At 31.5% G+C, this 12,749-nt stretch overlaps 1 protein-coding gene across 3 annotated transcripts in view; it reads left to right on the top strand.

Annotated features, from left to right (window-relative positions):
• Positions 1-12,749, top strand: part of LOC127852273 (cubilin-like) — a 104,159-nt gene that overhangs the window by 67,783 nt on the left and 23,627 nt on the right. For all 3 annotated transcript variants that reach the window (XM_052386166.1, XM_052386167.1, XM_052386165.1), the window contains exon 2: positions 12,301-12,382. In XM_052386166.1, the coding sequence (XP_052242126.1) occupies positions 12,304-12,382 (79 nt within the window). In that variant the 5' untranslated portion in view covers positions 12,301-12,303. The remainder of the gene's footprint in view (positions 1-12,300; positions 12,383-12,749) is intronic.

Raw genomic sequence — 12,749 nt, 5'->3', positions numbered from 1 at the left:
GTTAATTTATTAATGCATTCATTCATTCGTTCATTCTGTATTATAAAATAACAATTCAAAATAGTATGATAGTGTGCATACTTAAAGGCACAATTGCAAAATATATTAAAAGCTTAAACATTCTCATAAGCAACGCAACGATTTCGTTTACAGAAAAAAACCTGTGGACAAAGAGCAATGAATTGTTCATATATATCAAGTAGACATGTATTTAATTCCTATAAATAAGATAAAGTAAGTGTTTATGCCTCTCTTTTTTGAGTATCTTGGTATGAATAACTCGACTGAGGAAACTGGTGCGATGGTATAGCGAACATTAAGTATTTCTGCATTAATTGTTTCTGATGCTAGTCAAGAAATATTGATACGAGCGTAAAGTCATGTTAATGCAAAACCTATGTCTTGATTATGGTGTTAGACCAATAAGACATGTGTACATGTATATTCAGTGTGATACACGTATCTTGTAATGTTGTTTAACGGAATGTGGTTGCAGTTAAAGTTCCATTTATGTTTGAAATATCAATCACAACAGTTGCCGAGCAAAACCTCGTACATGTGTCGGATGAGAATGTGTTTTTGCCTAGTATATTTTTCGATGAAAGCTATCTAAAAGATTACACACTCGCTGTATTTATTAACAGCAAGCAGACAGGTCGCTGTCTAGAATGAAGGAATCTATAAAGCATCTACATTTGTTTCTTGAGGTCCGACGTCGAGAACATGACGGCGTGTTTTTGATATTGATTTTTAGTTACCATACTATCCTAGAACCAATTTGCACATGTAATCTAAGTCAATTATTTGAAAGATTATGAAGTAAATTAGCGTGCGCGTACGAAAGGTGAATATGTTTTGAAGTGATACAATACCTGAAGAATGATAGTAACATGTATGTCTATTGTCATGTCTATTATACAAGAATGGCTTCGAAGTGTGTTAAGTGTTACATACAAAAATAAATGTATTTTACAATGAATGCAAACCTACACATCTCTATTCATTTATCACTTAAGTCTTTCTTAATCATTATTTCGTGATCTCAGAAAACGTAATAGCAGAGAGATATATCATATAGTTATAGTCATTGTTAGATGATTCCTGTTTGGAATACTTATGTATTTGGAAACGATTAAAAACTAAAGACACGAGTTGTAAGGAATACAACTTTTAACAATCATAGACTTCAGAGTATGTTTATACATTTTACGGAATGTCAAGATTTACTGGCGAAGTTTAAAGAAACGACACACGATGGTCATTCAAAATTGGATTTTTTTTATCTTCGATAGACCTTCTTATCATGTCAAATAAACGTGTGAATATTAAGTCGATCGAAAACATGCGTATTTAAGCTAAGCCAAGTTTAATTATAAAAGGCATGCTTTACTGACTACCAATACTTGAAACACCATGTAGCTCATAATATATATTTCATCCTTTAATTTTTTTATACTGATGGTTTGTTTAATAATCGCGTATAAACAAACCAGTTTGCATCGAGCACATATAACCAATGAATGCTAGAAAGTCGACCTATCAGCTAGTCAGAAGAAAACAAACGTCTGCAACGTGCATCAACATTTGAATGATATACTTACAAGACCACTTTGGCGAAGATGATGAAAGGTTCATTGGACGATAACAATAAACCACGTGAAGCTTTGGCCATTTCCCACCTTTTTTCGTAACAAAAGCCTCGAAAACATGCAGGTCAGTGTACGGACATACGGCACAACTGCATTCGAGGATACCTCGACTGAGTTATGCCTGTGTAATGTTTTAGACAATTATCGTTAGTTAGATATACGAAGTAAAATGCGAGAGCTCATTACGTAGTCGTTAATGACACTTCCAGATACGTTTGGTGAGCTTTGGCATTATTACAAGCACAAATATGAAACAAACTTGCAAAATAGATTAAAAACAGCATGTAAACACACTTTTTAAGGGTACTTATCACAACAATATACAACATAAAAGGAAAAACATATTTAACATAACCAATATATTTAAATAATATAATAACAATGACAGTTTAGTTGTATCAAAAATGTTACAGTGTACGGATTTACTTATGAATATATCGTAATACAAAGTATTAACTAAACCTTTTTAATAATAATAATAATAATAATTATTATTATTATTATTATTATGATTATTATTAATATTATTATTACGATTATTATTATTATTATTATCTATCAATGTTTGCAGACCAAGTTGATATTCAAACTACTTTAAATATGAAAAATATGAGTCTTAAAGTCGGCGCCATATATTAAACACATATTATTTTGAATTTGCATGCGAACAATTGTTTGCAGTCTTGTGTCGATAAAATTAATATAACTTAAATTTAGACTGTATAATTTAAACATACAGTTGAATTGTTTCTGTTATTCGCAGCGTTTAAGCACCAAATTATAAATTCAATATAAACAATTTTAATAATTTGTCATTAAAACATTAACGAGATCAACACCATGTATTTAAGAACTGATTTTCATCGTTTCATAGACGATTGACAATAGTTGCAAATCTGATTGATATTAATATGAACATGGTTACACTTTTAGCATAACCAGATTTTATTATCAGGTGCTGTGTATGGATCTAATGAAACTATATGACAACGATTCGTAATTGAGCGGCCATATCATGTTCTAGTGTACAATTTGACCAGTCTTTCTTTTTGTTTGAATGTCTTCAACAATGTGCTTTCTTTCGCAGAGATCACATGGGCTAAGTAAAATACATGTTTGCTAGGCGTAGCATCATAGTTCATCTCAAGGTCAAGAAATGAAGTCAATAATTACGAACGTTAGCAGTTCTAATCTGTCTTCGGATTTACCAAACTATATCCTCATACTAACATATATATGAATCTTAATTATCTACCAAAAGCAAACAGTAGATTATTACGTATAGGTAATCGGATTCGTCTTCGTTGTCGTCAAATGTGTTGTCTAGAATGCAACAGCGTACGTGTAATAATAGACATACTTTTATACATATTAATTATGGACGTAAATGAGAATGTATTTTAAAACTGATTACATACCCAATTGTGGCATACACGTTCAAACACATGAGCATATATCTAAAATAGAAATTAAGCTTAAGAAACATGCATTTCCAGGAACATGTTTTGTTATCATCCACTAGTAAATTCTCGCGTTGAGTTTGACAGTGATTGACTCGAAATTATTACAATAAGTAGATGGAAGATACATGTATATATGTTTGGTGTATATGCAGTGTATTATTTAAATTATTTATTCATATGAAACTGTAATGAACAACATTCATAGTGACAAAATACATTGTTAAATGATGTTTATTATACAACAAGTCTATATAATTTAACCTATTGTGTGAAACATAATTTATAAGGAATGATTTTCTAAGTGTGATGGCTATCTCAGTTAGTGACATTTTCCCATCTTAATAAGCGGCACGTTAATGAATCAGATGTAGAAGTAATGCAACTAGTGTTTTTTGTAGTTCTTTCGTTTTCAGGAGATCAAATTGTGGTGTCGCTAGAAAAATTAGTTTCATATGTAAGCTAGAACAGTTCAAGTAATGTAATTTGATGGCTCGTATAAAATTAAGCTTTTATAGCTCTTAATTTTAACGCGTCTGATATAAATTTTAAGAATGATTTCTATATAAAAAAACACAAATTTTCCTTCGGAGGAAAATTAATTCTGATTCGGTTTGCAGGTTTACGCTGATGTAATAAAGGTTCAGTTAAATTAATGTGATATATTATGTTGGGATAGCAATAAAACACCCGTACGATATAAAACCATCAAGTAGACTTCTAATTAGGACGCTAATTTTGACAGATGATTATCCAACTTTAACACTGACTGCAGACAGACGAAGAAAAAAGTCTGGATGTGGTGGATGGTTGCAATTAAACGTAAGCGTAACTTAGGATTGTTTAATACTTATTAACTTTTTAACGTAAAACCTCTACTGTATTTTCATTTTTTCTAATACGATTCGAGGCAACCGAATACGAGTTTTGAATTGATAATCTTAACAGTTTCTTCACTTGTTAATATTGCAATAAAATGTTTAAAAAATTTAATCAAGGTAAACATTTAATACAGATCTGCTCTTAAAAAAGCGCTTCAAATGTGAACGCAAGTATGAGAGTATATTGATGCATGCACATCCAAATAAACAATACTGAAACAGTATACCTTACTAGTAAATGTTAATGTCCAGAAATCAGTCTTAATGTTTATAATCCCTTCGAAGAGCTATATAATTTAATTGGAAATCTGTCAAGAGTGAAAATTGTTCCTTTCACCTTTAAAAACGGCTGTGACCTTTTCATTTTCTAACTTTGGATAAAATATCAAATGAATTCCTAGCAATGTTTGTACAGCTTATACAACAAAGGATAACACTTCAAAAACTACATCATGAGAGATTATTTGTTCTTATTTGTTCTTATACACTACTTTTTCAGCAAAGAAAACAACATATATTGAATTGACCTGAGATCAATCAAGTAAACTGATAAGCGAAACATAATTGGCGGGAAATCATCTTTTGAGTCGAATATACTGATTGTTACATAGGACTGTTTAATTTGTGGTGACATCTAATATATTCGGTAAGCCTAAGCTTGCAAGAAATAAAGGACCGAGTGTATGATGACGTTTTTCTACTGATGGTGCAGCTGAAGTTTCACTTTTGCAGAGTTGATATATGATTATTAATAATGTAAGCGCAATCAGATCACAAACGTGTGTATACAATTAACTTGATATCAGTTAAAATATTGTTTGAAAATCATTTAATTTAAGTATGCCAGAAATTCCGTTTTTTTGTGTGTTTGTATAGCTAAAATTATATTGACAACTAACGATATTTACTGTTTAAATAGAGGTTAAAATATAAAAGTATTTTGCGATAGTGTGTGTGGGTTATATATGCCGCTTCAAAGGCATTCATCCAAGAATATGATTAGTTATATGGTCAAAAACACACTTTCGACTGGCATTTATTACTAATTTGCTTCCTGAAAACCTTGCCCTTTTCATATTTTTTTCGGTCCACTATGGGGAACTAAGGAAATCATTAACAACTCGAAGACAATCCACATACAAGAACAAAGCTAAGCTGAAAATGTGATGTGTATTTAGGAAATGTGTTCCCGATTGATCGTTTATTTTAGTAATCTTATTTGTATAAGGTCAATACCGTGTTTTTAAATTCGTTTGAGCTTAACTTCTTGTCACCGAACATAATGGTTTAATCATGTATGCTAGATGTTTCAGCTCTATAACTAAATTCATTGAGAAATTGACACATAATATAAATATCATTTAACGTTGAATAATTTTGCACGGATAATGTGTAGAAAAATAAGGTAAACAATGCTTGGATTGTACGTGTCGCAAAAGAGTATTTATGAATGAATAGTCCGCTATGTGCTACTTAGAGTAAAATGTGTTTATTTCGCGCAGCACAGGTCATTCGGAATCTGAGGCTGTGAACAGAGCAGGGGGGAATTACAGCTACTGCTGATTAAAAGAGAAAGTGCTATGTCGAGAGTCCGGTACACTATAACGTATCTGTTGCATAACCTCGTTGATGGTGCTTGACTGATTTCTGGGTTGTATAGCGGGGTCAAATCTTATATGTTTCGGCGATGTTCCTAGGTTCTTGACCTAACTAGACTCGGCGATCTATCCTGTATTTTCACCCAGGAGCTTCTTGTATTATGAAAACAGTCGTCGTAATGGTTCGCATTTGTATGTGAATTTTACATTAGGGATACACATGTTTCAATATAAAGAAGTGAAACTCCAGCTGCTGGAGTAGTATTGAATTATTATTATAAACAATTACTAGGTCCTTTATTTAAGGCAAGTGAGCATTATTTCTTTACTAGCACTGTGATCTTTTACAACGATCACGTCTGAGTGTAATGTAACTATATAGTTCTTTTCGTACGTGACGCAACTGATGGTTCTAGCATTCAACAAATTAAGACTTTAATCTTCTTGCTTGTCGATTGATCATTATCATTATCATTTTATTTCATAGTGCAAAAATTGATTCTGCTATAGTTTTGTATTTACGGATTTTTATTGCAAAGGAAAATGATGACGATAATGGTCTTCAAAAGATGGTTCGGTGTTATTGATATTACATGCTACATTCTACACTGCTTACTGGTTATATTAACATTCATTGTGCCAACGCCAAATCTTATAGGATACCATCGTCTGTTGTTGTTTTTGTTTCAAAGGAATCGATAGCTATTATTGTGAATATACTACCCCATTTCATGTTTCTCATTGAATGTGTTAAGTTAAAGTTGTATTCTAGATATTATGCGTATGATACAACGCATGTTTAGGTCGATAGCGCTGTTTTATATAACACAATGACTTCTACACATAAACCGGTGGGCACGTTTACAACTATACGTTTAAGAGTTCATGGAATGACCGTCAACTGTTCAACATGAAAAATGAAACGAATTTTAAATTGATATTAATATACAGAAGAAATGTTTTTTTTAAACAAAACACGAAATGATGTGCTTTTAAATAAATCGTGGATCGATAGATATTGAACCATGGTTATATAACACTAAAACTTCAAATAAAATCCATTTGAAAAAAATCTTCGAATTTCTTGTCATGTTGCTACTATTCTGAGTTATGGGATCTTACTCGTTGTAAAATATATACTATGATTAGATTTTAAAAGTTCCTCTTCGATACGCTTTTTGTGAAACGATACAGACATTCGCAGTAACTACGACAATCCTGTTGTTGAACCTTTGAACCGCGCATAATTGCCACCAATTGATTTGTGGAGAAAATGTATCAACACATAATAGCTGAACCAGAAGGTAATGCAAAGATGTGGTTATGATTGCTGTCAGATTGTAGCCTAGTTTCTCCATTTCAGGTCGTCAAGAGCTTCACAATTTAAAGGCAAAGGGGCAAATGACTGCAAATCTTCATTTTTCATAACAATTTCGATATCCCAATCACTTACTTCATTCTGCTTGCTGTTCAATATACACTTTAGAAAAATGAAGGTAATAAAACATGTAAACATTATCTTTAAATGAAAAAGTATGTGGGCAAAATGATAATCCATATTCAAAAGAAATATTGTCCTTAGTATTTGCAAATAATAAAAGATATGCCAGTGCAAAACAGAACCGATATAATTGATGTGTTTCGACCTTCAGTTCATCATAAAAGAAAATGAGAGATTATTTACAAATTTGTTCTTTACATATGTTTCTCGTAATGTAACATTTAAAATTACAAGTTGAGTTACAAAACCTTTATAGTTATTACTCGTAACAAAGCCATGTTAATAAAATGGAATATAATTGTTGGATTAAATTATTCATTGCAAAGCAATTTTTTCGAATTAAGAAAAATCTTTTTCATTGGTATATCATATGGCTACCATTTAAAACCTACTCATTTGCTTACACATTTTGATATTAAAACAGTGCTTTGCATAATCAGGAATTCTGTGGGCACTCAGCGTGCACGAACGAAACTGCCACTGTTGATCTCTGCTATAACTAGTGAGACCTGTTTTAATAATATATAATTTGTCAAATATGACCTAAATCAGTATAGGTAATACTTATGTATAACTTTTACGTAAGCCAATACTCGCATTCAATACTACGTTAGTCGTTAAAAATAAGGTTGATAGAACAAAGGTCTTGTCTTTTCAATTGCCTTGTCGAAAAATGAGTTAATTTTAATCGAACACATATAATTGCTTACATGTGTAATTGTGAAAAGAAATTCAATGATGCAGTTATGTTTGAACCGCATTCTTGATGTTACTATATCAATCACATTCTGGGTTTGGAATATTATCTATCCTTTATTCACATGTAGATCATGGTAAGCACATAAAACACACCTGTAATCGAAGCTACGTGTGGATGGTATTTCTCTGAAATGTAGTCGGTAATAACCCGTAAGATGCGTGTAGCCTGTTAATTAAAGAGCGGAAATAGTTGTAATCCATACAAGATCTAGCTGTCATTTCGTAGTCGTTAATTACAGAACCATAAATGTTTTGGTTAGCCACGACATTTTAAAAAGCAACACCAAAACATTTTACGTGCAATAAACAGACTTTGTTAGAAAACCGCGTGTCAATTCAAATGATTGGTATGGTGTATAATAAATAAATACACGTATATAAATAAGATACAATGACACTGTAATAACATTGCCTAAACAAAATCTATATAAAAAATAACATCGTTCACCGACATAAATATATAATAACGATGAATGAAATAGCTACTAAAGGTATACATTACTATGGGAAGTTTTATTTCTTTTACTACAAAATGAAATCAAATTAATGTTTTTACAATTTTGCACAAATGGATCGATACAATGATCTTATAATACACATGAAAAGTATGATAAAACAGTAGCACTGCGTTAAATAAAAATGTAGATTTCAGTTTTTCTCCTAAAATAAAGCATGGTGGCTTATTTGTCAGTCACGTTTCTCCCGGTTTTTGTTCGGCCGCCATTGAGAAAACATATCGGACCCTAGACCCTAAATAAACTTAAGGAAATTTATCTGACACAAAATAAAATTGACATTATTCTCATGCAGGCATATCTGTTTCGGAACCTTAACTATTTTGTTTTATCCTGAGAAACATTTATAAAAATGATTTGTTAATTAAATTGTGCACATGTACGTTTTTCCTTTACCTGTATTTTTACGCTGCGATTTGGACACAAAACTGTATCGTTAAAAAGACTAGCGAACTTTTGATAACCTGACGTTTCTTAGCATTTCACAATGCGTATTGTTTGTTTGACTCATCGAAAAACAATACATGGTTGCAAAATATAAATACCCTTCAAATTTTATTCAACCTGTACTTGGTGGATACTATTAGACACGCTACTTGAACCTTGTTTTTATTTAAAGGTGCATCATTGGTTAATTAATGTTTCTCATTGATCAGCTTTAAGTGATGCAGAATTTGGACAATACGTTTTGTACATTGCGTAGTTTGATGTATGTTATAAATGAACATCAGATTTGAGCAAAAAAGTGTATACACTGAAGTGTTTTTAATTTATGTTAGATCGTTACATAATTCTTCAAAACCAGTCCGCCGACAGTAGGTTACAGTAAACTAGCTACAACCTAGACACTGTTCAATAGTGATTGACTTGTTAATCTCCAAACCATGAGAAATCAATTTCGGTTGCATGAAGACAAAAATTAATAAATTACCCAAACATATTTTCTATGGAATTTATTATTGGATTGCGAACATTGTACTTTAAAGTCGATCAGCATATTGTGAATTAAAATAAGTATGTCGTATAATGTGATTTTTTTTATATTAATGAATGCTCTATACATATTTTGGTTTAATGATAATGGAATTCATCACATTAGATTCGCTGCTTATAAAGGCATTTTAATTTTAGGAAACCAAAACGTAAAATTAGGTTTAAGGTTACGTAATTACATTGTGTTCTTTGTTACGTTTAAATAACTCTTTACTGTATGTAATTTGTTTTGCATTGAAAATTCAATCACCACTGCTCAAGAGCCTAGTGTGCTATTGCTTTAATTATGTATTGTTTCGTCAACCTGAACTGTTGACGAATCATTAACGATTTTATTAAAAGAGCTTTTATTATTGGATTCCCATACAACATATTGTTTCCACAACTCTCACTGCAAATTAGAAATGTTGTTGGCGAGTATGTCGTCTCAAGTTGCTTGGTCTTCAAATGAAGGAGAACTCAATAGAGTATATCAAGCAGGCAGCATTATCCATTTGTATGGCCTGTAGCGAGATGTGGATACACTTGTATTGACAAATTGGTAAATTGGAAGCTCAGGAACGCTGTGTTAGCTAATTCCTGCGACAGATTGACCGATATTTCTGGTCAGTTCCGTCATGTAGGCCTGGAAAGTACTGCAACTATTTGCGATGTTATATACATGTATTCGTGTCTTAGTTTGATTTTCGTTATAATTTGTATAATATAGAAGAATATATTGTATTTAATTATTTTATATTTATAAACGACATTGTATACGTCTCTTTTCGTATAAATAAATATATTACGTTTATCACAAATATATTTATATTCACTTTAATTAACAACGTTTTTATGATGTGAACATCATATTTGAAACGCTTTCATGTTATATTTCTGCTATTATCGTAAGTATAGTAATTTTAATTTATTTTGTTGCTATTTGGCTTCATTCGATGTTCAGTAAATCTGCTATGAAATACATATTAAATACACGAATAACTTCTACAGAGAAAGGAACTAATGCACGAAAAGAAGTAAAGAGTAATTTGCAAACATCAATTGTCCTACCAATATTTATTTAGACGTATGTCCACGAATGCCCTTTATTACCGTGGACGTCGTGAATTCCTCAGCAAATCGATTTTCGGCTGCGTATAACGAGATTTTGAGCATGGTTTAGGAGACCATGATTTTCCTGGACGTTCAGTTTGTGTTCCAAGAACACGACTGGTGCTCCAGTGTTATACGTATTTGATTATCAAGTCTTATAACTATACAACTACATGTTGTTTTTGGTATTTGTATTACGTCTCTCATAGACTTAACAAAAATGTAAAACGATATATATTAACAGTGAAATCCAATAAGCAATGGGATATAACAAACGTATTTCAAACTTCACAATCAATTTTAAATGTTTAAGTGTATGTCATATTTAACTTATTTTATTTGTACATTTTATGCATTATATGAATTTTTAACAAATACGAATTGCAGATATTGCACAAGTTAAAAAGAAAACAAATTTAAAAAAATGTAGTTTTCATTTCTACTGCAAAATAATCTTGTTTTACAATAATTACTTTAACATGAATTCTGGCGCAATTGCATATCTCGTCAGAAATTAACTCCCAGGCAATATCACGGCGCAATATAATTCGTGTTCTTATTGCTTTCTCGATTTAAACGTCTGAATTATCTTGTAAATTTTAGACATTCAATTTATAACAATTGTAAAACGTTCATTCAGATATTAAGTTAAGGAAAAGTCATTACAACTGGCGCCGGTAAATTAATGAAATCACTGTAATAAACATTTAATAGAGGTGTGATATAAAACAGGCTGATGCATGACATGTATTTAACTGCAATCATGTTTGCGAAAGATCTGAGCCATCAAGCTATAACTTCTTTCAATGAACAAATTAAACGATTGAAGATTAAAATAGTGCTGAAAAAAATACGTTTAAGTTCCTTGTATGAATCAATAACCATCATACTTTTTTACCGTAAATTTCCTGTGAAATGGAAACCTTTGAATTGTCATGTTTTCTCAAAAACATGGTCAATATATGGTTTTCAAATGTGTAAAACTGGTCCTTGAGAGTGGTATATATTGACTGTGATTGATAATTGTTTTATTATGGTCTAACCATGGGTAACGAAATTGTTTTCTAGACCATCAACGTTCGTTCTTCAATTAGTTTACAAAGGTACTTTATCAATCTAATCACATTAAAATAATGTCTGGTACTTAGTTTATTTGGAATATAATATACATTTATTTGTATGATTTTCGAAATGGATTTGTGTAAAAGTGTCAAGATTGTTTTTGATGGACTATGAATCCGTGGCACTTGGCACTTGAGTGTGTTCTATCATGGTAACAAGTCAGCACGTAGCATCTTTCTACACATCATGAATCCCTTGAAGTCATGGATATGCGTGCCATTTAACACATAACACTTAACATGTTTCTTAAATAAAATATTCTACAGTAGAAACATATTACAAATCGTGTTTGCATTCATGTTTGTTTCATATATTTATTCAGATTCCATTATCGTGTTGGCCAATTAATAACAGTCGGAAATAAACGAATTTAGTTTTATTTAAACTCTATATAGCAGAACATTTTGATTTATATAATGCGTTTAAAAACATACACATCACCATAAATCATCCTTTTCAGATTATTTATGTGCAGTGTAAACCATATCCAGTGTGTTCATTGTATGATGGTTATCATAGTCGCTTGGGATGTATAGGGTATGAGCTGAATATAATCCAGAATTATACTTGTCGAAAGAAAACAAGTCATATTACAACGGACAAACAGCCGTGTATGCAAACCATAATGCCCACGTAACTAATGGCTTTGCAAGTACAAAATAACTAGGTACATGTAGCGTGTCAACCAATCTCATCACTTTGACATTATTTCTATTTCTGTTTCTTGCAGAAGATGCCCCCTGGTGTATGTCGGCTGCTGGTATGGATGGTGACGTCATTGTCGTTTTTCACTTCCATCAACACAGATAGAGGTATGACTGTTTACAAAAATTAAGATTACATCGATAAAAAGGCGAGAAATTCCTAAACTTTTATACGCATTATTTTATTTAAGGCATTAAAATGCCCAGTACCTATGCAAACACATTCATAATATGGGCGAAATAAACTATCAACAATAAACAAATTCAGCGTTAACGACTTATCCATGTCTTGTTATTCACACGATATTGTTGAATAACATGCGAATATTGTAATTAATGGGAACTACGATCTGTTCTGCAAAGTACACAACCAAGTTTCAAGCGTGTTATTCATTCATTCATTGAATGCCATATTGGCTATTAACCAATCACAAGACGTATTACAAATGACAAGAAAGTTTGAATAACATGCTGA

This window comes from Dreissena polymorpha, chromosome 12 (assembly GCF_020536995.1).
Source record: "Dreissena polymorpha isolate Duluth1 chromosome 12, UMN_Dpol_1.0, whole genome shotgun sequence".
NCBI classification, from domain to species: domain Eukaryota; kingdom Metazoa; phylum Mollusca; class Bivalvia; order Myida; family Dreissenidae; genus Dreissena; species Dreissena polymorpha.
The sequence above is the reverse complement of the archived record's forward strand: the minus strand, read 5'-3'. Positions and strand labels throughout refer to the sequence as shown.